The sequence below is a fragment of the Condylura cristata genome, unplaced genomic scaffold, assembly GCF_000260355.1.
Source record: "Condylura cristata isolate star-nosed mole 26May11 unplaced genomic scaffold, ConCri1.0 scaffold00004, whole genome shotgun sequence".
In the NCBI taxonomy this organism is placed as follows: Eukaryota; Metazoa; Chordata; class Mammalia; order Eulipotyphla; family Talpidae; genus Condylura; species Condylura cristata.
Window position 1 is genome coordinate 26,473,187 of NW_004567105.1, and position 27,912 is coordinate 26,501,098.

The 27,912-nt window shown below is 35.0% G+C and overlaps 1 protein-coding gene across 2 annotated transcripts in view; it reads right to left on the reverse strand.

The window, feature by feature from the left end:
- NAV3 (neuron navigator 3) overlaps positions 1-26,993 on the reverse strand; it is a 263,498-nt gene extending 236,505 nt beyond the window's left edge. For both annotated transcript variants that reach the window (XM_004675863.2, XM_004675862.2), the window contains exon 1: positions 26,751-26,993. In XM_004675863.2, coding sequence (XP_004675920.1) covers positions 26,751-26,993 — 243 coding nt within the window. The remainder of the gene's footprint in view (positions 1-26,750) is intronic.
- Between the last annotated feature and the right edge of the window lie 919 nt (positions 26,994-27,912).

The window sequence follows — 27,912 nt, forward strand, 5'->3', positions numbered from 1 at the left end:
ACCCTGTAATAGTTAGGAAATTGATGCTTCATGAAAGTAAGCAATTTTTTAAAATTTATTTATTTATGCTTACAGAACTGGGGTACAGGCCAGAGGTGCAAGGGCGGTGAGAGGCTTCACCAGAGAGAGTGGGGAGCAGAACAGATGGAGCCACTGAAAAACACTGCTGAGGGGAACAATGGGCAAGACAGGAGAGGTCTGCTACGCCATGTGGATCACTTCCAGAGCCTAGCTATGAATTCACTGAAGTTGCAGTTAGCTTGCAGTGCTGCATCCTAACCTACTGTGCCACCAGGGAGGGTTGAAATTAAGCAATTTACCCAAATACATGGACCTGATACAGGACAATTCTAAGAACTAAATCAACCTTCTGAAGTCCAGCTTCTTTCCATATGAACTCATTTCTACCATATTAATTGGGACATGCATTCTTAGCTAGTAAAGTAATGCATTCTTACCTCCTTCCTCGCCATTTTTATACTTCCTACTCTGCAAAGGTAGTTGTCACATGGTGATACTTCTTTTTATATAGTCAGCCCTGCCCCATTTATACTACAATTCTGTAATTGGAGGCATACTAGCACAATTTCATATGAATTTATGTTAAACAATATGTTTAAGAATTTAGGGGACCTATTCCTACAGATTTGATTTGCCCTATTTTATACCCTACAATGTCATGTTCTTTTCTTACAACCTAATAACCCTATTAAGGAGAGAAAGAAAAAAAAAATGTGAAAATCTGTGTGTTTTAGTATTAGTTCTAAATATCCTAATTTCAAAGTTTGTCATATATTCAGCATATCCAGAAAATATCTCTATTAGTAATTGTAGGATTTTTATCCCTGTGTAGTCAATGCAAACATTTTCATGCAAAAGCTTTCTTTAAAAACTTTAATATTGCTAGCAGGATGATTCCCTTACACACGTGGATCAATGAATGCAAGAGATCATATAAAAGGACAGTTATTTAGACATGTCATGACTCAAGTCAATAGAGGTTTTAAAAACCCTGCTATTATATCCTCAGCCTTTGGCTAAGGTCAAGTGTAGTATTTACTCTTACCAGTCTACTAAAACATACAACAGAAAAACTTAAGCAGTTTTTTTTTTTTTTTAGAATAAAAACAATTGAAATAATTATGAAGACTTAAAAAAACTGTCCACCCAGAGTGTCTACAAATGAATACAAGGTGATCAAATACAGTTAGGTGGTGTCTAAAAGTTTATCTGGTAGTCACAGCGTCTTCCCAACATATATTGACATCCGCTGAAGAGAATTTCACTTTTATGACTTTAAAAATAGATGATTCGTCTTAACAATCCTTAAATAAATAAGTTAAAAGTTAACCTTGTCAAACAAGTATGTATTCTGACCTACCTATCTTTAGCAGAATTGTTATGTGTTTAGACTTCACATTTCATTTCTCTAGTGTTTGGACAGTTGGCACTCGCAGTCTTTCCATTTTAAATATAAACCTGTTGTATTTGGTATGAGCAGCTGCAAATAATTTAGGAAAGATGATCAAGATGTCAATTCCTTAAGTATTTGCATACAATTTATCCAATCGCTGGCAAAACAGTTTTCATTAAGAAGAAAAGGAATTCAGAATAATGATATGCAGTGTTTAGTATGATAGGAATAAAGAATCTAAATACTGTAGTTCTTTTTCTTTAAGATGAGAGTTAACAGGAAGGCAAAAGTCCCATGCTTTGAAATTGAGTGTGACGGTACCCTCCTTCATCCTGTCCCCATTCAAGTCCTAAAATAAATAGTTGCTTCATCCCAAAAAATTCTGCCTGATTACTATGGAGACATTCAATAAGGTTTTCTTTAATCAAAATCATGTTTTAAAAAGGCTACATATCACCACCAATGAGATTATACTTTTTTCTTTTGAGCTCACTCTCATTTGATGAATTCAAACAAAATGAAAATATTGATGCTGATGTCTTAATTTTTTTTTTTTTGTGATCACTTGCTTTCTCTGTTTGTTGGGCCATACTAAAAAGGATTATATGAAGGATTATTAATGTAATAAATATTTTCCCTTTTCATTTCATCTCAAAGTAGACTATCAAGCCAAAGTAAACATTCAAATTATATTACAGGCTGGATATAATGGATTCAATATCAGCTTCAGATGATGCTCCAAGTTTCTCCTCTTCTCTCCCCAAACTCCTTTGGCATTACAAAGCTCAAAACAAATTCATCTTGTTAACAAGCAGAACTGATTCAAGGAAGGCAAAGTCCCTCATTATCTTTGTTATTAAACTTTATATAATTAAAATGTCACATCAAAATTTCCTTTGGACATAAGGCTCAACAACTGATGGGCTGCTCTCTTCTACACACTTAAACATATTTAAAACATTATTTTAATGATATAAAAAATACACTGTAAATTTTTTTCATTACTCCTCCAAAGACCCATGAACAAAAATATAGCTCACTTTCATGTTTAACTCACATCTGGAGAAATCCCAGAAGAGCTATATTTGACTATTAATTAAATAAAAATCACCACAGTTTTACCCATTGGAAAATTAGAAAACCTGTCAGAAATGAGATGACAGGAAAGCGTATCAGTGTGCATAGAATTCCTTCCTCACCTTTGATTGTGTATTTTAAAGCTGCTCTAGGTTAAAAACAATTGCTATCAGTCAACAAAAATGAGTGACATTATACTTAATATTTTTCACATGAATAGTTGCTTTGGAAGAGAAGAACTATATTTTTCTAATGACTTAAAAGAATGAACTTTAATAATAATGGGTTTTAAACATATGACAGAAAGTAGAATAGTTAAGAACCTTCAAAAAAAAATTAAGATCTCAGGAAGTTTCTTTATTGACTTCTCTAAATTGGGGGAGGAGTTGTCTGTGATCTATCTGATCTATCACCTTCTGACCCCAACAACCTAAAACCAAATGGGCTTCTATGACATTTGGCCAGATGATAATAGTTATGCATCCTATTGTTTAAGTGGCAGGTTGCACATGTCCAGGGGATTCAGCAATCATATTTCATTTTTTACCTAAATGTCTGCATTAGTTTCTCATGATGCAACTGAAACTATACTTGTAATGTTGAAGTATTTCTTAATAAACTCCTGAGACATACAAACTGGTTTCACTGGTTAGCCCATAACCAAAAGGTAAATGGCATAAACTGGTTAATATATTAATCCATTATATACTGCCTTCTCTAATCAAGACCTATACCATGTGATAGTAGAAAAATGGAATTAACACACACACACACACACACACACATTTGTTTGGGCTTGGCTAAGGGAGAGAATTTTATGCAGACAGATGCATATAATTATCAGCACAACACAGAAGAAAAAAAAAAGATATATTCTTTCCTTTCTTTAAAATAGGAAAATACTTTAATTATAACCTTGTAAACAACAAAAGACAATATGGCTTTGCAATCACTTGCTAACAAATTCTCTCTCTACTTTCTAGGACAAAGCCATAGTTAAGGTGTGAAATGCTCAGGACAAATATGCTCCATGACAAAGAAGGGAACTGGCTGGATTTTCCTATGTCATGTTTTAAATGACTATCATTTTTTTTTTTTCACAGACAAGCATATATCAAGTGACTATTTCAGAGTATAGCCAAATAATTCAAACTAAAATGATCAAGCTTAGCCACTCTGTGAAGTATAGTTTTGATCCCTAAGTCCTTTATTTCCCTTTTATAGGCCAATTAAAACAGCTTGACGAAGAATTACTGAAATGTTAAGTTCACTGCTGCTCAAATTGTATGAAACCTTGCCAGCAACCCTTTTCATTCGGTTTTAGGCCCATATGGAGCTCTATTTAAAATTTTAAACCTGACTTTAGGCATTCACATCTGCAGCTAATATTTTGACAGTAAAAACTAACTTCAATCTATTTGAATGTCAAATACAGACTTGGGAGTATTAGATTTTATTCAAATAAGATAATGCCAATGTATTTCAATCCCAAAGCAATAATACTTTATTAAAAAAAAAATCCGGTTTATGCCTTATGCCTAGCAATCATTTAAGCAAAAGAAGTATTGAAATAATATTCCTGGAAATTTAAATGCAAATACAAATAAAACTACAAAAACAAATAAAAGGGCTTTTTTGTTTGTTTGTTTGGAAATGGCTATTTCTACATCAAACATTAAAAATATGATATCAGTTATTTAAATCTCAGCAACGTTTTAGTAGAAACTTCTTTTTTTTTATTTTTTAAAGTTGTATTTATTTATTTATGCATACAGAACTGAGATACAGGCCAGAAAGGCAGGGGCAATGAGAGGATTCACCAGAGACAGAGTGGGCAGCAGAATAGGCTGATTGACCAGGTACACTGGTGAGGGGAGCAGCGGGTAGGTCAGGAGAGGTCTGCTGCGCCATGTGGATCACCTTCTGGGGCTGGAGTTGAACTCTTGCTGAAGTGGCTTTAGCTTCTTAGTGCTGTGCTATAACCTGCTGCATCAGGGAGGGTCCAGACTTCTTTAATTTTTAAACAAGGTACATAATAAAAATTTTACAAATGCAAAGTTTATATGCATACTTTTATATTTGTAACACACATATATAAGGTTTATATATCATATACATATATAAAGTTTACTATGTCATATGAGTTATAAGTTATACATGCATGTGCATGTATATACCTCTGTTTATATGTATCATTTTCATATATAAATTGTATATGTGTAGGATATGTATAATACATTCACTTCTACCTTGGAACCCTCAGTCTCTCAGTTGCCCTTCTGAGGGGCACTCTTGTCATATTATCTTATATAGCCACCAGATCTGACTTACACATAAATAAATACCCTTGTACATTATACATACACATACTCTTTGTATATTATTACAAAACTGAAAGTCTACTTCCCACCACATTCTGCACTCTATTCTTCCCTCAAGGTACCTTAACTCTCATTCATCATCAGCTCATGTTCTTTCTAATGAATCGGGGCTTACTTTAAATGTTCTTTATTAACAGAACTTGATTTAACATATCATGAAATGAAATTGAGGATAAAACAGTTAAAATAGAGATGGCGAGCAAAAGATGGAACAGAGAAATGTAAGAAATTGAGGGGTGTCAGGGTTCAAATTCAGGGCAAAAGTTATCTTAAGTATGTTCTTGAAAAGGAGAGACAGCTAAAAGGGTATCAATTTAGTCTTTACTATCAACCAAAAACTGTTCTTCCAAGACAGCCACATCTGATTTTCCCTAAGTCTGAAATATCACTCTGTCATAAAACCTTTGTCCTGGGGGCCAAAAGTCATATCTCAACGTACTATATTTATCTTAGACAAAACTGAAAATTTTTAAGATGAACGTCACATGTTAGATTGCACTGAGACACCTTTGTATAATAATTCCCAGAGCCTTATAATATAGTCTCTAAAATAGCAACTTGGAAACAACTAAATACCAGAAAATATTTATTAATATAATAAAATATGCTAAGGTTTTTTGAATTGAATAAAATCACAAATTGAAATTTCACTCTCCTCAATTTAAAGATTATACATACAAATGTGTTGTAAAAGTGATTTTTACTTGTTTAATTAGGTAACTGAAGTTATTGCAAATAAGACAATCTTACTAATTTAAAAATAGACTATGGATCTGCAGTTTGTGTTGTTATAATTGAAATAATTTAAAATAATACCTGTCAAATCATCATGCCAGTCAATAAATGACAAAGGCTTATAATATCAGGTTTAGTTAAAGAAATTTCTCTCTCTCAATAAGAAACCATAAAAGAATTACCCAGGACAACTTCTCCTCTGCTAAGCACTGCAAATGGTATATACTTAATGAGATTTTGTAAGAGTTTATTTGGATTCCTTTGAGTTTTGGTAGAACATTTATTTTTACATGGATAAGCATGGTTATGCATCAAGATTGTCCTTTTAATATATTCCTGGGGCTTAACATGAGCAAAATGTTGATTTGTGAGCTTTTTCATTCCCTGAAGAAAAGTGGCCAGACTAAAGGGAAAGTGGAAAGGCTCCCCTAGTTTTGGAAGTCTAATTCCCACAGTGTGAAAAACCACAATGAGATAGTGGTAATAAAATGTGGTTGTCAGTTCACAATCTGTCTTCAGCAGAGCAGCTTTCTCACCAATTCTGGTAAATCTCCATTAAAATTGTGTATGTAAACAGCTGGAGTCCAGCTATGAACGTCAACATGGTGGCTCTATGCAGTAGACTTTCTGAGAACCTGAGGTATAACTGAAGCTTTGGAAATCTTAATTAACAACACAGCCCTCACAAAACATTTCCTGAAACATATGTATTTTGACTCAGATTCTTCAGCCTCATGGAACTTAATCTCCCTAAACCCCCTGTCTCCCATTTTTATTTTCTTTTCATGTTTTTCACCTCCCATGAATAGCGAACTTTTCAAACCGTACTCCAGAGCTTAGAATATTGCAATGTACTTTACAATCTGGATGATGGATAACTTTTTGAAATATTATAAGCTATTGTATTTTATTTCAGGAGATACTGCCAAAAGTAAAAATCACAGGCCAGATTCCTAACTCCCTTGGAACTCTCCTGTAGAAGTGACCCCTTGAAAATCCTAAATCTGTGAAATAAATATGAATTGTATTTTGTCTCACGAGCAAAGCTGTTTTTCTTTTTATATTGGCAAATTGACGAGAAGCAGTTGGTACCTCATGTGAATATTCTTCCTATTCTTTTAATCTCTGACCTTAGAAAGATACCAAAACAGCAACAACAAAACAACTTGCTGTCCTCCAAACAGTCAACATTGCTGTGGTGTAAAGATAAGAGTGCGGTGGATGGTCATTTTCACCTACAAATTAAAAACTTTTTATTATCTCCAGATTTAAGATATATTTGAATATTTATATCTGAACATTTATTCTTTTGCAAGAACTTTCAGATATGATTAGTTCCTTTGAGAAAAAATACTACCCATGGCAGACATATTCCAAAATCTTGTTTTGTTCTAGTTTATGAAAAAGCAAGAAATGTCAAATATAACTAAATATATTGATTTAAAATTCAGATAAAGGGAGTTGTTAAGAACAAATATTTTACCATCACAGGTATTGCTGAATACTTAAAAGAAATGGAATCAATTACATTTTGATTGTAGTTGCTAAACAGATGAGACTTCAAATATTTTTGAAACCTGTCAGTTGACCTTACTTTATGCCATCGTTATTAATAAGAATAAAGCAAACAAGCAAAAATTCCATAATTATCATTATCATATAATATTAATGAAAATTAAAACCAATGTATTTTATTCTAGGAATATATCCCTTAACTCTAAAAAGGAAATGTTAGAATCTCAATTTTATATATAATGAAAATGTACTCGGAGAGGTTAATAGTTTACTCAGTGCTACTTCCACAATAAGGCCTGAGACTAGAATTGGAATGTGAATCTATCTGGTTCTACTTCTATGTTTAAATTCCTCTACAAATTTATCAGAAACATATTTTAATTTCCCCTGGTTACTATCTCATTTTTCAGATTATCCAAATGTATTCATTTTTAAAAACTGAAGGTTTATTCAATGCCAAACCAGGAAAAGTTTTAAATATTTGATAATGATAAATTAAGTCTAACCAATTAGAATGACATTATTCTTATTCTTTCAGAGTCCAAACTAGTCTAAAAATTTAATATCACTAAAGATCTGTGAAGCTTATTTTCAGAATATATTACCTTTTATTTTCAATATACACCTTTCAAATTTTAAAATGTTTATTTCCAAAATGTCTGAGGAATGTTTAAAAAGTCATACCCTAATCTTCAAATATTTAGTGTTGCTTAGAAAAGTGATATAAATGATTAAGATGTTTTTCTCCTTAAAACATTTAATTTTTTGTTATATATTCCCATATATTGTAGAACAACTTTTTAGTGAGAATATTATTTTTATCATTTTACATCAATTCAAAAATCTTTTAGAAATTTTTCCATTAAAACTATTCTGAGAATATTTTAAAATTATTTTTGAAGTTAAAAATTTTTAATTTAAGATTGACTTAGCTAAAATAGTCTTAATTCAAATAATTCTAAATTTACATATGTATATTTACAGTTAAGAACGGATGCTACAATACCTCAAGAGTCTTCTGTGTGAAAAATCTAGGGTACCAACAGCCAGCATTCAGAATTAATGAGCAATATATCAGTATTCCCTATTTTTCCCTGTTATTATTACTTCACAAAGAAGTACTTATACTGACTTAAAAAAAAAAAAAACATGTTGTGAGAACAAATAAAAATATTTAAATAAATAAAAGATATGGTGGTAAAGTGATTAAAGAGAATTCCTTTTTAGCACTGCACAGATAAAATCTGTATAAAAAGATATTTATTTGTGTGTGGATGAACTGGGGTATAGGCCAGGAGTGCCAGGGTGAGGGGTGGTGGAGGTGAGAGGATTCACTAGAGACAGAGTGGGGAGCAGATGAGATAGATCTTTTGTTATACACTGCTGAGGGGAGCAGCATGCAAAAAGAAGTATCTGCTGCATCTTGTGGGTCAGCTCCCTGGCTGGGGATCAAACTCAGGCCGTAAAGGTGACAAAACTGATATTCATCTCCTAGGGCGCAGGGAGGCCCATGCTAAAAATCCGATGAGAGAGAGAGAGAGAGAGAGAGAGAGAGAGAGAGAGAGAAGACAACAATGTCATAAAATTCATAGAAGAACACATTTAAAATTTTAATGAATTAAAATCACCACCTCTTTCAGCTCATGATACTGTCATTTGACAATTGGTTAAGCTCAGTTGAGTGGTCTTTTGCATGACTTGTGCTGGCATTGCACCTGTGTGGCACTAGTGAATTGTTGTTTGGAGCCCTTAGTCATATGTGATTCATTATTCAGTGGGACTGCCCCAGCTTATGTACATGGGGTTCTCGAGAGCCCCAAAAGGAAAAGCTACAGGCCTCTTAGAGCATAAGATCAGATTTCTCAGCTTGCTAGCACCCAAATTTTCACTAAAGCACTTTTCACAATTTATAATGAATGATATGCTATATGCGCTTCAACTATAACAATTTAAGGACATAAACTGCTATGATGAAGATCAGTTACTCCACTGTCACATCTAACTCTGCAATGAACAACACAACCACATCTAGCTATATTTAAAAAAATCACTTTATACTTCCTAAGTGGCCTCATTTCTTTTATGCTCTGATTTCCCAGAGGAAGTTGCTGCTCAGCTCTTGCTACTATCATAATAGTCCTTACACTGCCACTGAAGTGCATCAGTGTATTAGCTGGGTCACCTACCCACATCACTTTGTTTCTTTATGCTTTGGCTTACTTACTGCAATTGGTGGTAACAGGAGTATACAGGAAGACTAAATAAGCATGCATGTGCACACCTCCAAAAGAGTCTGGCAATTGTTACTTAACAAATGATAGACATGAGTTATATAATAGATATTGACGACATACCGGAAAATCCCTTAAACACTCCAGAAAAAATACAGGATGGGTGAATTATAATGATATATACTTTTTTCATGTTTTATTTAAGGAGGGAATATATTTTGAGACATGACAATAGCATACTTTTATCCTTGTTTCTTTGCTGACCTCTGGTTCCTCCAGCAATTAAAACAATGATCTTATTTCAAGACAGAATTCAGACTATAACAGAAAACCTCACTGGTCAACTTTATATGAAATATCTTTAAAGTCTATATGGTCAAAACAGTTTTGAAAATCAGGATCCACTAAGTGAGAAATGTTTTCCAGATTGCGAAAGTATCTCTATACTTACCAAATGAAAAAAACATAAGAACCAGAGTCTAGAGTTATACTTTTCAAACACAATGCTGACAATGTTGGAGACATTCTCAGAGAAGCTGATTGTAATGGTAAAAAATAACTCAAGGTTTAAATAGCCGGAAGGAAGGAAGGAGATACAAATGGGATATATCTGAGATAAGACAGCACTGTGTCCCACATGCAATCTGGAGCCTCCTTACCTGGGAGTAAAGCAAGGATTGACATGACAGTTGGATTTAAAAAAAAAAAAAAAATCCAGATAGGTTGACGATCAGGGTAAAAGTTAAGAGGACTTCTGCCTCATTTCCCCTATGCTAAATGGAAAGGCCATAATGAGGGATCCCTCTTGACAATATGGAATAGCCACAGTAGAGGGAAAATTATTTGAGAACATGCTAATGTGTATAGAACATGTGATAATGTTACAGATATGCATGAATCTAAGACTCTTCTTTGTATACCAGCAGGTTAAAGTGCAGAAAGGGCTACATACCCAGTGAAAGCTGATATTAGGACAAGGCAGATGCAGCATTTGGGCAATGGTTTCCAGCAGTGGGAGTGTATATAATACCCAAATCCCAAGTCCCACCAGAAAATAGCACAGGATGGCCAGTAATCAGGCTGTATGGGCCTATCACAGCACAGAACAGTAAGGATCCAGATAACAAGCAAACCAGCTACCCTCTTTTAAGACATCCCCTGTACCCAGATGGGCATATAAATATCTCTAAACACAGTATCCATCATCCAAAGACATCATTTTATTTTATTTCTTTAAAAGGTGTATTTATGTATGCATACAGAACTGGGGTACAGGCCAGAGGTGCAGACAGTGAGAGATTCACCATAGTCAAAGTGGGGAGCAGAATAGGAAGATTGACAGGTACACGAGGGGAGCAGCAGGCAAGACAGAAGAGGTCTGCTGTGCCATTAAGGTCCCCTCTAGGGTGGGGATCAAACCTGCACCTAAGAGGCCATGGCCAGCTTAGCAATGCTGCACTCCAACCCACTGCACAACCAGAGTAGGCCCAAAGATATCATTTTATAAATGGAAAGAAAGGAAAGGCATCTCATGGAAAAATTAAAAACAATACTGACAAAAAATGTGATCATCTAATTACTAAACATTTACTCTAATAATATTTTCTTAAGCAAGCAAAGGTTTCTCCCATTCTCACCAAACTTTTTCTCTACCGTAATTAGGAGGAATGAAGCTTTAAGAAAAAGAGACATACTCTAGAAAATATCAACTAACGTAATATTGCACATCTGAGAAGCAGTGTGTCTGAAAAGCTTTAAGTAAAACATTGAAATTATAGTGCACTAGGCTGAATTTACTACACTACCATGGACTTGAGCTTACTTAAAAGAAGATTCAGATCATGTATCTTTCTAGATAAGGAAAAGTCTATCAACATCTAAAACCTAATCCTGGCAACAGTGTATGGATATTGTGACCTTACCAGGTATGCTCTAACTGACAAGGCAATCAAGGAAAACTGACAGAGTTTTAGGTGCTGGAACACATTTCCATGACTTGATCATATTCCATCTCTTTACTGATTGTCTATCAAAAGTCGTGGCTGATTTTCTATGAGATTATTTTTTATTTATTTGGACTAAAATACTTACGAGTACAATAGAGAAGGGGAAAGAAACTCTCACTGATTTCCCCCCCCCCTTTAAACATGAATCTTGGATATATCCTAAAGTCATACTCACTTTCCTAGACAGGTTTGTTAGAAAAACCTACTAGTTACCAACAGCTAGGACATGTAAGTCATAAGTATTATATTCATTTTTGAGATGATTTTATAATTTCATTATTAAAATGGCAGAAATGTACCAAAGTTGCAAGGCCAGTATTTATATACAAGCATTCAGGAGTAGGGTTTACTATAGCTCTTACTGAAGAATAGACATGAGACAAACTAATGAATCAAAGGGATAAAACTGCAGTAATGATGATGATATAACAAACATGTTTAAATACCTATTGCATGCAAAAGATTGTGTGAAGGATTTCAGAGGATATGACTATGAATCAGATAGGCTTTTCCTTAAAGTAAGAGCTTAAAGAAGAAAACATTACTTTAATCAGATAAGGAGAACTTTGAATGATTGCCAAGATTATGGCTGTGCCAGGGAAGATTAATTTGTCAACACTGTCCAGGAAGAACTAGTATCACTTTTATGGCCACAGAAATAATAGAAAACACTACAATTATATACTCATCTCTGAGAGACCAAAACATATGCTCTCTAAACCTCAGTTAACTGGCAAACTTAGCAAAATCTCTCTTTTGGAATACATACCAACTTGAATGGAATCATGCTGAGAAGACTGATATTTCTGGTCTTTATTAAGGAGATTTCTCTCTATTTACCTGAGTCCTGCCTCTTAAGTAAAGAGCAGCTATGAAATTTCAATCCTCTAGTGTTCCAGAACATATGGCAAATGCAGAACACATTGTGTCCATAGATAATAAGGTAGGCACCTCTTTATCCTTTTGGTCACTGCCAGGATAAACTGTTCCAAGTGCGTACTAAATTATGTGCTGTATTAAAAATGGTATGGACTCATTATTCATTATTTGTAGTAGAGGACAAAGTTTCTGTGTGTCTCCAGCATGACTATTTCCAGCAGAGAAAAGGTTTTGATTTATTTGTACTAATACACTTGGAACAAAAATGGAAGGAGGGCAAGACCTTCTCACTGATTTTTCCCATCAAGCATTCTTGGGCAAACCTGAGAAATTACTCCACAGGATGGATCCTACATTCATTCAGTGGCCTAGTTTTGCAGCTAGTAGCAAAATTCACCCACTTAACTCAGAGCAGTCTTGTTATTTTAACATGGCTGTTTCTATTTATAAAATTACACAATCCAGTTGGTTCTTTCTTCCTCCCTGTCTGAGACACAGTTTACAGAACGAAACCACAGTCATTACATAATAACATTGCCAGGAAATCCAAGTGTTGTTTTCTGATGGAGAGTAAAATACCTGCACCTTGACTTATGTCTTACTCATCCTAATTCCCATCTGCTCTTTGAGGCACTTTCTCCTAGCTTGAGAAAGAGCTCTGAAGTTTTACTATGTTCATCTAAAGTCCGTTTTTGCTATCCTGACCATTCACGTTATAGTTTTACAGATGTCCAGTAAATGAAAGTCTCTTCTACACAACAGGAAGTACCCACTGCCAAGTTCTTTGAAGAGTAGCAAGTCATCCACCAGAGAATTCAGGTGCTAAGACATCTGAACAAAAGGTTTATACAATCATATTCGAAAAGAGTGAAAAGACAAGGGAGACACTGGGGCTGACTCAAATGCTCCTTTTAACTCAGTGACAGCTGCACCAACAGGATATGTTCATACAAGTCAACGTTATGATAGGGTAGCAGATACTTCCTTTTGGAAGTGCTACATGCTACAACTGAAGCAGATGAACACAAGGGATAAGAGGTCAAAGATTTTTTTTGCAACTCCTTAAAACATAACATTGATTTACTCTTTGATGAAGACTGCAAAAGCAAAAGGGATATATCTGTGCTTGTGATGCCTGCACCCTGCGTGGTGCCTTTTCTCCTATTTCATGCAGATGACCTGCAGATAAAGTGAACAACTGGGTCACTCTCCCTAAAACTGTCTCTTTCCTGCTGAATTAACTTTAAGTTGAACTTTTCTTCTCACTCTTTCAATTCTCCTAACTTGACCTGCATGGACCTTATATAAGGGTTAAACAAAAATGTGTTCAGTGCTGAGGGAATTAGTGTTCTGCCTGGGATAAGTGGACTAAGTGTGGTGCAATCTCTGTCCTGAATTTAAAGTGCTCTGTTATCTTAAAGGCAATTTTCTTCATCCAATAAAAACAGGGGAGGGAAAAATGGGTGGCCTTAGAAAACACATTGCTAATGCCTCTGATAATTTTGGGTGTAGACAGACGATCTCTTCCTCTTTTACTCCCCAAACATTCTGTCAATGGTCTATTGTTAAAGTGTGGACTTTCTCCCAGACCACATCCTGTCTGTCTTATGGAGAAGCATTCTGTTGAAGTAAAATGAAAGTCCTGTCCTTTGTGTGTTGTTTCTGAAGATGTAGAGAAAACAAACTCTGTAGTGCCTAAAGATATCACAAGATTCACTTCAGGCTTTGATGAACTGAGGGAACTAAACTATGTTTGTTTCAGTGAAAATTTGTAAACCTTTCACACAACAGGAAAAAGCAGGACATTCATTTGCCAACAATATGCTTAAAGTGGTAAGGATAGTAAAGGGGCAAATGTAAATATTTGAACCTTATAAAAAAAATCACCCATTTCTAAATAACTAAGCCTCCATAATATTTCTAATTTGAATAACTGCTGTTAAATAAAGGACATGCTCTTCTAACTCTGAACAGAGAACTGATAGCATCTGGTATTAATCCTTAATTAAATGAGGGAATATTTAGAATTGATAAGTAGTTTTATACAGTTTTTCAACTACAAAATTAGAATTTATAGTTAGGTAATATGAAGTAATAGAATATATTTAAAGAGAAAAACAAGACAGTTTCACTCAGAATTCAGGCGATCAGCCATCCCAACTTGCTCTGGGCTGAGAGGCTCCTAAAAAACAGCTTCAGTGTTTAATTCAGACAGTCCCAGGAAAACTAGTACAGATGGCCTCCCATGCATCTTAATTTATTTTTTATTTTTATTGTTCCATATAGGTGCCAGGGATCAGGGAAGAAAATAATACCCAAAACCTAGAATAAAAATATTATTGAGAAAAATGTTATTTATATTACATAGTATTGTTACTGCACAGGAGGAGGGGCCCCCTAGTACCCCCAAACCTAAATGGGTTTTGCCATTTGCCACATCAAGACAAAATATACCCTTGTGCATAGGCCATTCGATGGAAAGAAAATAATATAATTAATGTTTAATAAAGAGAAGAAAAAGAGAAAGAATACAGTTTCCAAATCAAACACACAAAGTTTCCCATTTTCTCATGGTGAATACCCAGCTGAACAGGGTTGGCCCACCACAGGACTACTAAGGCCCCAAAGCTTTCCATAAGTGTGAAATACCTCCTGGTAGAGAACCAAAGGAGAGGGGCATAAAGAGCGAGGCAAGTCTAGAAGGAAAAGAACAAAATCAAAACCCAAGTCAAAATAAAGGCTACCATTGTCAGCCTCCCCAGAGTTCTCTTACCCACCTCTCTGTCTCTTTCAAGTTTGTCCTTCCATGTCTCCCAAGTCCCTGGTCCAAGTCCAAGGCCAAGAAGCAAGAATAGCTTCTTCACATGTCTCTCTGTTCCATATGCCTCCTCCAACTCTTCTTGTTCTTTTCTTCCCTTCTCCCAGTCTTCTCTAGCTTCTCTCAGCCCAGCTCCACCCATGCTTGGGTGGGGCAGGGAACCTGGGACCTCCCCTTTCCTTAGGGATTACCCTGTTGCAGTTGTGGCTCTACAAATGTTCCTGAAATATTTCTAGCACATCTAGAATCAAGGATGTAACTCTTCTGAACAAAGATTAGTTTACACTTTGAGTAGTAAACATCCTTATGTACCAGTCCCTTGAAAGTTCAGATCCAAACCTGCAGATGACCTCTTTTTACCAAACAGAATATAACAGCACAAATGAAAAATGCTACTCACTTCTCTAGACTTATTATCTTCTCTTGTATTTTTCCTCCTGTAATCCCAGTTTAATTACCAACGTTTTGAAATCTAAGTCAGCAGCTATAAACTAGGGATAAGTCTGTCCCTCCCACCAAGACAATGTGTAGAGACATTTTTAATTGTCACAACTTAGAAGAGGCAAATCTATTCTAAATAAACAAGCATGCCTTACACATACAAATATTGAAAATCTTCATCATTGTTTCTCATACTTCTAGGTAGTATAATGTTACCAGAAGAGAATGAACAGGAACTTCTAAGAAGAACCCCAGATGCTATAAGTATATTTTTCATAAAACATCATTTTAAAATATGCTATGCATATGTGCACATATACAAATATAAACACAATTTGATTTATGCAATAAATACTTGATGATGGTCTAATTGACTAGATGAATGACTAAAAAGATTAGAAAAGGTACCCAGGATCCATGATGTGGACCTAGAAGTAGCAATAGGAAGAAATTACATTTGTGAAATAACAGCTTTGTTTTAGAACACAATAGGTCTAGCTTGAATTAAAGGAAAAGAGCAGAGAGAACATATTGTTGGAGATGATAAACCTTGTGTCGAATGGAAGTAGGCAACACACAAATGTGGATATCAAAAACCAGCCAAAGGAAGGAAGAAATAGCTATAAAAAGCAGATGGGCTAAAGAGAAAGGAAATGTGAAACAGAATCCAAAAAATATATGGGTCAAAATAATAACATAAATGTTTCTGGCAAAAATATCACTCTGTAGAAATTCAATAAATTGTCCAAAAAATCTTGCACAGCTGATTATATTTAAAACATAAGCAATTGGGGGCAATAAAGAGAAATATATAACCTCCTGTCTCTGTTTTAGTGACTGAAAAATGAGCAATTTAAATTAATCCAAGCTAAAGTTGAACAGTAAACACTGTCAAAGAGAAGTAGAAACCTGAGTAGCTATAGTCCTAGGGCACTCTAACTCAAAGGACCAGTTAACTCATCTAGAAACTGGCCATGCATTTTTTAATAAGGATATTCTATGTGCTTTTCCTTATAGTCTTACAGAGATCTGAAATGATTCAAAATGAGTTGTTTATTTCAATACTATGTGGTGGGCTTGTCAATGACCCATTCACACATTTCTACTCTGTCCCCTCTGGGAGTCGATTTACAATGTGCAGACAGAAATGAAAAGGACAGTGTCTCCAGGCCAAGAGAGCAGACATTCCCTGACACTATTAATCGCCCAGTTGACAACATCTAGAAGCCAGTAGTGTGATGCTTGACTCCACTCTGATTATTTTTGTCTTTTTAAAATTTTCATGGAAGACAAATTGATTTATGATATTAGATGTTTCCGTTTACAGCATCTTTTGTAGACATCAGTAGATTCTTAACAATTTATGGCTAGAATTCAGATCTTAAATTCCTTGGCTTTTCTGGATTCCCAACTCTAATGATGAGTTTTGAGGTCCAGCAAGAGAATGAAGCTAAAAACGTAATGAAACAAGCAGAAACAAAGGCAATAACACAAAAGAAAGTTGCTTTCAGGATGGAAGTTGTATCAGCAGGTTGGAACAGGAAAAACTGAAGGTGGTTAACAAGATCATTGATGGGAAGCAGCCTGAGGAGGTGTGACACTGAGCCTATTTTTCACTTAATACTTTGGTCTAGAGTGCCCTAGTATGTTACTACATGATATTCTGGTTTACTACATGATATTCTCTTTTCGTATATTTTATAACTTGAGGGTACCATGGTCCTCCACTTAAATATTCTGCATTAAACACACAACAGTTTAATTTAAGACAACTTACTGACAGTATGGAAGACACTTCTGGGCACCTTAAAACATTTTTAATATGGTTAATTACTGTATAAACTTGAGCATCTGGCTAGTTAAGCAATCTCTGACTAACAAAAAGCTGGCTAATAGTTCACAAAACTACTTCCTTTTTCTGGGCACACAGCTGGCCTGCATTTCCAAGTCTCTCTTGAAATAAGGTAACACTGTATGATTAGTGGATTAGTGGATATCATACACAGAATTACTAAGCCTTTTATAATCCCTTTCTTTTCTTTTTTTTTTAAAGATTATTTATTCATTCATTAAATGGGACTGGGGTACAGGACAGAGATCAGAGATGCGGAGGGTGAGAGGATTCACTAAAGACAGAGTGGGGAGCAAAACAGGCAGATCTACGAAGTACACTGCTGAGGGGAGCAGCCGGCGGGTCAGGAGAGGTCTGCTGCGCCGCAGGCAGGAATCAAACTCATGTGGCAGTGGCTTTAGCTTCTCAGTGCTGTGCTTTAACCACTGCGCCGCCAGGGAGAGCCAGTTCCTTTTATTTTCTCTCTTTAACTGATGACTGGCCAAATGATGGAACCACAAGCTGAAAGGAATTTGGTTTCCTGCATTACCATGTGTATATATATGAATGTGTTGACAAGCTTTTCTGTAAAAGGCCAGATAGTAACTATCTCAGTTTTGCGGGTCATATTTGGAACTATTTCATATTAGAACTATTTCATTCTGCTTTTATAGGACAAAAACAGCCACAGACAACTAACAAACTAACATCACAGCTCTGTTTCAAAAAAACTTAATAAATTGGGGGCCATCTCAGATTTGAACCTTGGACCATCGTTTGTGAACCCCTGACTATAATATGTAACAGCTAAAAGCATGAAAATAAAGCCCTACTGTATTAAGCCATTGAGACCTTGAGTTTCTCTGTTACAGAAGTTAATATCATCTTATTAATTATCTATTAGTTAATACAATGTTATTCTATTTATAAAACTTACTCTAACACATTTTGTGATGAAAACTTGTAAACCTACCCACCCCAAGTTTTCAGTTTTACAAAAAGCGTTTTTTACAACATTAAAATACAGCCCAAAGAGCTCCTGTTGTGTGTGCTTGCTTGCTTGCTTGTTTTTTGACATGGGAGTTGCTTGTTTCATTTTTTGCCACTGTCCTCTGTCCAGGCAGAATTGCAACACTCTTTAATAAATCACTCCACTTACTGGGAACAGTGGGGAAATTCTGCCATCTATCCAATTAATGAACTCTCCCGCAGATATTGAATTTCTCTACTTGCCCTAGTGACTAGGAATCCAAAGAAAAGCTTTTCTTACACCCAAAGTGGAGCAACAGTGGGGGTTGTAAGGAAAGAAGAATTCAAAGTGAAACTTCTCATGATGACGTCAGCACAGGATCCATCCAATTATGTGACTCAGTCTCCATGAAGTGAGAAGAGAGCACCACTGCTTTGGACTGTGCTGTAGAAGCTACTGTGAGTCAGAAAGGGAGGGAGACTAAGAAAATAGGAACCAAATAAACAGACTGGAATCCCACTTTACCTTAGCACCCGCATCAATTTAATTTTTACATGTGTTTAACTGGAATAATACTAGACTGCACAACACCCACATAGTATACAACATAGTTATGCAAAGATATTAGTGATTATCATCAGTTTGATGGCTACGTGCTGTCAAATTCACAAGCCTTTGTCTACAACTGAAGTTTTTGTTTTGAAAATAATATATTTATACTTAAAGACTTATATAATACATTGATATTTGAAGACTATTACTAAATAATACAAGTACGTATGGCTTATTTTATTAGAGTAGTTCTTCTACTACTCTTGACTTTGGTACTAATCTTTTAAAGCAAACCTCACTCTGCCACACTCTTCTCCTCCTGTGTTTTTAGCTTCTCCCCATGTACTAGATCTTTCCATGTCTGATTTCATCACCATCTTTCTAAAACACAGACTAGTCATATCATTTTGACATCCTGACCATGTCTTCTACAGAGAAGTCCAAACTTTTAACTGGATATTTAATACTCAACTTTCCCCTGCCTCAACTAAACTCATCTCTCTTGCTTATAGATAATAAATGTTGGCTACCAACAATGTTCTATATACTCTGCTAGCAAACAGATTATCTGCATAATCTCACTTTTCATTGAGTCATTTTTTATCATTGTATTCATTTTAGAAATAAATAAATGAGAATTAATTAATTTGCAAAGGTCACTTTGCAAGTAAATATTGGAACATAACAAAAGAAACTGATCAGCAGAAATTAAGTGCTTCAAACACGATGAAGACAAGAGGGAAAATGCAAATTAAGCTATTGGTAACATCTATGAAAAGAGAATAGAATTGAAATCAGAGAATAGAAAAGTGAAGTAAATGCAAAGATTGGGATAGTGGTAAGAACACAAATTATTGTTTCAGGAAATGTATATGCAAAGTTAGAAAGATGGCATGCAGGATGGTAAGGAGAATATATAAAAATATTCTTATAAAACTATTACTGTTATCATTTAAAAATTATTAAGGAATTAAGCAATTTTGGAGCTGATTATAAAGTGTTGTTTCTCAACTATGATTGATTTTGCCTTCCAACCCCATACATTTCACATTATTTGCATATACCTTTTATGGATTTTTTTAAGACTTTAAAAAAAGGTTTTTATTTGTCTATGCAGACAGAACTGGGTTGAAGTCCTGAGGTGTGGACAGTGAAAAGATTACGAGGAGAAAAAATGGGGGGCAGAACAGGTAGATCTACTGAAATATACTGGTGAGGGAGAAGTGAGCAAGACAGAAGAGGTCTGCTGTGTCATGTGGGTCAGCTCCCTGGATGGGAATCAAACTCATGACACAGTGGCTGGCAATAGTTCTGAGGACTTAACATCTGTGCCACCAGAGAGGCTCTGCACACATTTTTTGGTAGGCAATGCTAGTAGGTATAGGTAATGGCAGGGATGCCACCAAATGTCCTACAATAGTAAGATTGTCCCCCAAAAGACATACTTATCAGGTTCAAAATGTCATGAGTAACAAGATCAAAGATTCTTACTCCAAAGAATACACTGAAGAGGAAGACCCTGAACAATAAAATAAATGGGGTAATTGATAGGACGTAATCAGAAAGGAAAAAGTGAATAGATAATCAGAATATAACCCTTAGAAAAGCTTTATCAAGGATTGTTATCCTCATTTTATTTAAAGATTGACAGTTACAAAGATTAAACTTCAGAAAACTTAATTGACTTAATCCTTTCAGGAGCCAAATGAAGTTTAATCTCTAGGTTCCTTTTAACTATGTCACAGAATATTTTAAGGTTAAGGGTAAGAATAATTGTTGAAGAAGTAATAGCATAAATATCAATAAGGAACAATTATTTTCTTAAAAATGAATGACATACCTACTGGGTCTGTTTCCATAAATAATGTATGTAGTGCCTTCTTTTCATTTAGGAAATGAAAGGTGTCTGTGATAACAGGATGTAAGAAACTAAGAATAGCATTTAACCACATGTTGTGTACACCCATATTTTTAGTGACTTCATAGTTTAAAACATGTGATATAATTTTTTAAAGACTGTACATGGCACAAATTAAATGATAGGTAACAGTTTTCAGTTGCCACACATTTCCACAAATTACTACTCAAGAGAAATAGGTATAGGAAAATAAAAATCTGAGCCTTCTCTTAGGAGAGAAAACACGAAAATTCAAGTATTTTTCATGCCATTTCTACTACAAAGGCAAACCAATTAAAAGGACCATTAACAGTTTAACTATGAAACATGGAGCATGAGCTATAGTACAAAAATAATCATGTTTCTTTAAATATAAATAACTAAATGTGCAAGCACAGCAGAAACAGGCAAAGAAGGCGGAATCAACTAGGGACTTGAGAGCTGACCTATGCAGCTGTAAGCCCGGCCAGCTCTGGAAGTGCTACCATCTGAGCAAGCCAACATGAGTGTCAACAGCCCTCAACAACCAGGCATCTTCTCCAAGAAGGAAACAGCTGGAGGCCAGAGCCAGTCATTTACTCTATTGACAGCTGCTGCTATATTTCTATCATGGGGCTTCTTTTATTAATTTCTGTTATTCTGACAATTCAGTAGAGATCATGTGTCAACTTAATTGTCTTCTCTTGATAATTCTAGGCACTAGGGCAAAACAATGATTTATTTGCGATTCACTAGCAATGCTCATTAAATATTGAACCTTACTTGTCTATACAGAAATCAAATCAACCAAGAGCCCTTCTCTCCCTTGACACTAGCAGTTTTCATTAGTGCAATGTTGCTTGTTGGTTTACAGCAGTATCTTCTGGAGACACATAGCTATGGTTTGAATCCCTACTCTACCACAGTCTGGCACCGAGATATTGGTAAAAGTAAACTCTCTCGATCTCAGTTTCTTTATCTGTATAATAGGGTAATAACATACCTAGAATGCAGGCTATTGTGAAGGCTAAATGGGAAACACCATGTAATGCTGACCCAGTACCTGGTATACAGCAACTTTAATAAAAACTCGGTAATGCTGGACTCTCCTTGGTGGTGCAATAGGTTAAAGCACAGAACTATAAAGCTATCTGCAGCCACTGAAGCATAAATTTGATCCCGTCCCCAGGTATGACCCACATGGCAAGGCAGACCTCTCCTGACCTACCCACCACTGTTCCCTCAGCAGTGAAATTCAGTCAATCTGACTGTTCTGCTCCCTACTCCATCTCTAGTGAATCCTCTCACCCTGTGCCCTCTGCCTATGGCCTGTACTCCAGCTTTTATATGCATAAATAAATAAATCTCTTTAAAAAACTGGATGATGTTAATCCCTCTTTGCTATTTCTCCTAAATATCATTATCAGTGTTATTTTGTACAAAGCTGTCCCCGGTGTTGGCCTAATGAAGTCTGCCTCATTCTAGGATCTGACCCAAATTATCTGCTTTCCATAAAATCTCTACACAAATTATAATGGGGTTCTCACTGGGTATTTTTCTTCACAATCACTCCTCAAAAGGAAACGTTTTTAACGTTTTTAAATAATATTTTTTTTATTGAAGTACCACTGCTTTACACCACTATTTGATATAGGTTTTCTTATTTATACTTCAGTTCTAATTGGCCATTAAATTTCAACTCCTTGAAAAAAATATTTTCTGATTTCTCCATGTAATTAAGAGTTATCCCAGTCCTAAAAATCCTACAAAAGTATTGTTACTCAAATAGTACATTTGCTTGTACATAATACAATTCTTGTTTTAAAAGATTTTTGTTTATTTATGCATACAGAAATACGGTACAGGCCAAATGTGCTGATGTGAAGAGAGGATTCACTAGAAACAGAGTAGGGAGCAGAACAGGCAAATCAACAAAATACACTGCTGATGGGAGCAGCAGGCGAAGACAAAGAGAGGTCTGCTGCAACATGTGGATCACCACTGGGGCACAGATTGAACACACACTGAAGTGGCCAAGGCTTGGCTTAGCTTCACAGTGCAGTGCTCCAAGCCTCTATACCACCAGGCAGGGCCCACAATTCGTATTTTTAAATGTTAAATTTATTTATCTTTTGTTTTCAAAGGATTAGCGCTAGTAATATCATGTCTATGGAACAGCAGAAATAACCTCTACTGTGACTGTCCTTACAACTAGTCTTAGTAAGAAATTCAAACAAATCTCTATAGGACCACATGCATAAATATCACTACTCTTTCAAGAATTCTCTAGATCTTCTCAGATGCATATAATTTCTCATCCCTATAACCTTCATTTTTTTTTACTTTGATTTTTTTTAAATGACTGCATTAGTGTGATTTGGAGGATAGTACACCTAGAAAAAATATTCCAATTATATCATGAAGAAAAAAGTGTGCCATCATAGACAAAGAAAGATTTGTAGAGTCAAATCTAAGTTCAAATTCAGGATTTTGATACTGTCTAATCTGTTGAGGGCATTCCACTCTTTCTAAACCTTAGTTTATTTCTCTATAAATGTGGAAAATAATGACTTCTTTGAGATTTCACTAGAACAAAATGAGAAAATTCCTATAAATACAAGGTGGGTAATGTGAAAAAATCTTGAATTTGTATAGGTAATACAAAAGGAAGTGAGTAAGCTCAAGATTGAAAAGGAGTTAGTAGTGAGAACCAAATTAAAAGAGAGGTGGTAGACCATGATGAAATGATTTCTGGGACTAAAATCTTAAGAACAAGGAAGGAGTTTTCAGTGGTAGATAAGTCCAAGGAAATTCCCAAAAAGAGGCTATCTAATGTTTAACTGTATGTTATTTACTGAGCCGTGACAAAGTCAAACCATCTTCCTTGACCTTAATCTCCAGGTTTCTAAGTTTCCAAAGCAAAGTCACTCTCTTCCTCATTTGGGTGAGTGCCCAGGAAAAATGGAAAAACCAATCCATATGAGAAGCAATATTAGCAAATTCAAGGAAAGTAAGAAATTAGAACAACAGATAGCTTGTAGGGAAAAAGCTAAGAGCTTCAGATATGGTAGTAAAGATTCCAAATGTACGTGATATGGGATCTGGAGCTAATGGTATTTATTTGTTAAAGGACGGCAAGGCTAAATAGTGTAAGAATGTGGGAAAACCAAGAAGGAGATGGAGAATACAGTAATTAGATTGAGCTATGATGAAAAAAGAGGAGGTAAGAGTAACTGAGAGACTGGAATGCATGAAAGAATAAATCACAAAATATGAGGAGTAGCTAAAGATTTTGAGTAAGGAGGATATTGAATATTTTGGACTTACGTAGGATAGAGTCACATGAGGAAAGGAGAGCAATCTGGAATTACTGCAATAATTGATAGAAAAAAGGATCAGAACATAAGCATATGCAGAGAATAGTAAGTCCAAGCCATAATGCAAAAGTGAAATCTTTAATTTCTAAAATATTATGGAATGTGAGCTATAGATATTTATCACCAGATATTAGAATAAGATTCAGTTTTAATGGCAGTTAAGATGACATTAACACTAATAAAAAACAAAAAGAGGAGAAGGTAGTATTGGATCAAAGACATTTCTGACATTGGGGGATAGAGGTTTGTTCTCCTTAACCAGACCATCAGGCTGTTGCTACAAGGACTAGCAGAGAACTCCACATAAATGTTTCTTAATGACAGTCATCTATTGTGGGTACTATCCATGGTCTCTTTTTTCCTTCAAAATAAAACCCATAATTTTTAGCTGGGCACTTGGCTGCCTAGAATAAACACTACATTTTCCAGTATCCACTGCAGCTAGATAAGACCTTAGAAATATAAACAAGCTAAAGGGATATGGAAGAATCCTTAATAAACAGGATGTGTCTTTTTAATTGAGTAGAACTCTATTATCCACTCAAGACCAGGGGATCGATGCCACAAACTGATGATGGTGGGCAAAACAGAGAGCCTGGTTCCTAGACAATTTCATGAATTCACCCTACCAGCCACAGACTACTGACTTCCAGGCATATTTTAGAAAAGAAACTCCTGTCTTTTTTATGCTACTGTTTGCAAGCAATCTGATTCTTTCCAGTTCAACTTGATCATCATTTGCTATTTCCATTAGTTCTGTTATTCATGGTTTATAAACATTTAAGGATAACTTTTTAGTATTTAGAAAAATTCTAATATACTGAGTGGATGTTCTTTATGTCTATTTGAAAAAGGTTTTAATCTGCTAAGTGGCATAGTAAAAACATGCCTGTAAATACAACATTGTTTACCACAGAGTCTTATTGGAATGTCAGATGTTTAATTTATGTTTGCTAACTAAAAAGATCAACCAGAATTCTCTTGCAAATAGAATTTATAGTGGACAAGTCTTAAGGCAATGCTTGTTAGAAAACAAGATTTTTGACTAAACCTGTAGAAAGGACACCCATGGTCCGCAGAGAGAAAACATCTATCTTACCTATTCTTTCCATCTAATCCAGAAAAGTCCTTGTAGTTACAAAGAACATTAGACCAGATTATATGACATTCACTTTTAATTATTTGCATTAAGTTAAATATTTGAACCCTTTGTTGTAATTGCTTCACTGGACTGAAGACTATAAGCCTACAATCAATTATTTTAACTGACTTTTCTTATGTAAACAATGCTTTCTTAAAACACAAAAGGAATAATATAATTTAGAGCTAGAGGCACTTTATAAAAGCACTCATTCCTACCCTATGTTTTATAGATTAAATGATCCAAAGAGACTAATGAATTTAATTCTCAGAGTAATTGTTAGTTCATTCATTGACTCACCCATGTTTAAATCCATTCAATTACTATTTAATTCTTACACATAAAGAATTGAGAGGAAGCTGTTGCACAAAATAAGGTCCTGTCTTCTACATATTTTCAATTCAGTGGTGATAATAGGAAGAATTAATCTACATAATTAAAATACACAATGTAAATAACAGTGTTGTAAGGCCTTATATAGGGGGAAAAAATCACAGGAGAGAAAAGGGAAAAGGATGACTGGCAAAAGCTTTTTAAAGAAAGTTGCACTTGGATTGTACATTACAGAATCTGAACCAGTGAGGATAAATGGATAGACACTACAGACTAACTGGGTGGTTGTTTTTTTTTTTTTTTTTAATCTAATTGAGTTTACCTATTTGAATTTTAAAAATTCATTTAAAAATTATTTTTAAATAGGGTAGTTGAGTAAAATCAGATTACTTCTTAAGAAGCCAGAGGTAAGAACTGTAACTTGGGAGAGCTTCACATCAGAGTTAATACTGCATTAAAAACTCATGTTTTCCAAGCTACAAATGAATCTTCATGAACTTCATTAATACAGGAGTATGCTAACCCTTAGCATCTGGAGAAAATGATTATAGTATGGCTGAGAAACCAAGAGCTCACAAATGTCATAAAATAAATGACTGAAAAGACGTCAGTAATAAGTAAAACAGTAGGGTTTCAATTTACAAGTGAAAATCCAGACATATGTACAATATCAAGGGAAATAATATTTTATTTTCTTTCATATTGCAATGAATTAAGCAGTCTAGGATATAAATATTAAAACAAAAAGTGCTTAAAATGAAAATGACATTTAGAGAAAAGTGAGGATCTGCATGAATTTTTACAAATAAATATTTTATATTGTAATATGCATGAAAAATAGCATCCCTTTTCTCATATGTATGATAAATTATCATTATCAGCAATAGAATAATATCTAGGACTAACTAGATACTTTATCAGTAGTAACAATAAATGAAGTAATAAGTAATAGTAATAAGTGATAGCAATATATGCATCTTTAAAGAATTATGTTCATGACTGTTGCAACTATAGTTTTACATAGGCAAAATATTCAGCTCATTAGTTGAAAAATTATTTTCTTGTACCAATATTCCTCTATTAATTCCCATTTCACAGTATGCTATATATTGTACCTAGGAGGAAATTTGTATTTTAGCTTTATAAATCTGCAAGTAATCTCCAGTGACTAACCTTACTGTCTTCTGTCTCCTTAGCTTTTCCTTGGAGGGCTTTCTTCTCTCCAAATTCACAAGTTGATTTTAATGTAAACTGACAAGAAAGCATTGAGCTCTCTCTCTCAGTAAGTTCCAAAGGTCTTGAAGAACAGTGCTGCGACCCAGTAGTGCCAAGAGTTGGTATCTGAAGAGCAGTATGAACAGGCTTTGACCCAACAGCTGGCTGCCTCAGTTTTGAGGCAACCCCAAGTACAGGCATGGCTTATATAAAAGTATCTTCCTGCTGCCAAAAAAAAAAAATGCTTCTAACCTCAGTCTGGTAGACTCCAACTTTAGTATTTCCAGAACACAAATACTTTAAATAAAACTAGCAGTCATTCTGATATTAAAAAAAAAAATACAACCAATAATATAACCTTCAGGAAGAGGCAAAACTTCCCTTCATCTTTAGTTAAGTATCGTTTCATGCTGGCTCGAATTTTCATTTTCTCTCTGTCTCTGTCTCTCTCTTTCTCTCTCTTCAGTGAGTCATTGTCTATGTAATATTAAATACTCCTTTGGGGAATACGCTTTTCTTGAAGGTAACTGCTACAAAGCTTGTTCTCTGGGATTAAAGAGCTCCTAGTTTTACTTTAACTTTTCGCTACAGCAGTCTGAGAATGAGCATTGAAATTAAAAAAAAAAGAGAGAGAGAGAGAGAAACCAAAGGAAAAGTCCCTCCGTGCAAAAGTCAAAGCAGTCAAAAGATGACAATAGTGGAAGGATAGGCATTCTTCCTGACTGCAGAAATAACCAGTCTACAGTCTCTTTTTAAAGAAAATTGTATTTCCCCTAGCGTTTAAAAAAAAAAAAAGAAGAAGAAAGAAAAGGAAAGAATGGATGCGATTAATGGCCAAAACAAACAGCTGTTGGAAGAACTTTTAGCCCGGAAACAATCTTAGCAATGAAGCTGTTGGTCTGATTTCCAGCTATTTTTCACTACTGACAACCATGAACCATGGTGCTCATTCTCTGTTTCAGCCCATGAAATCAGTTAAATTCATGTGATAGTGCAACTAGCGAAAGCTGCTAAATCATTCAGCAGACCATGCTTGCCTAGGTTATGAAAACCTACCAAGTACACAGCAAACAGGGTATGAGATAATAGTGATCTTGTTTCTAAATTTAACATTACTAAT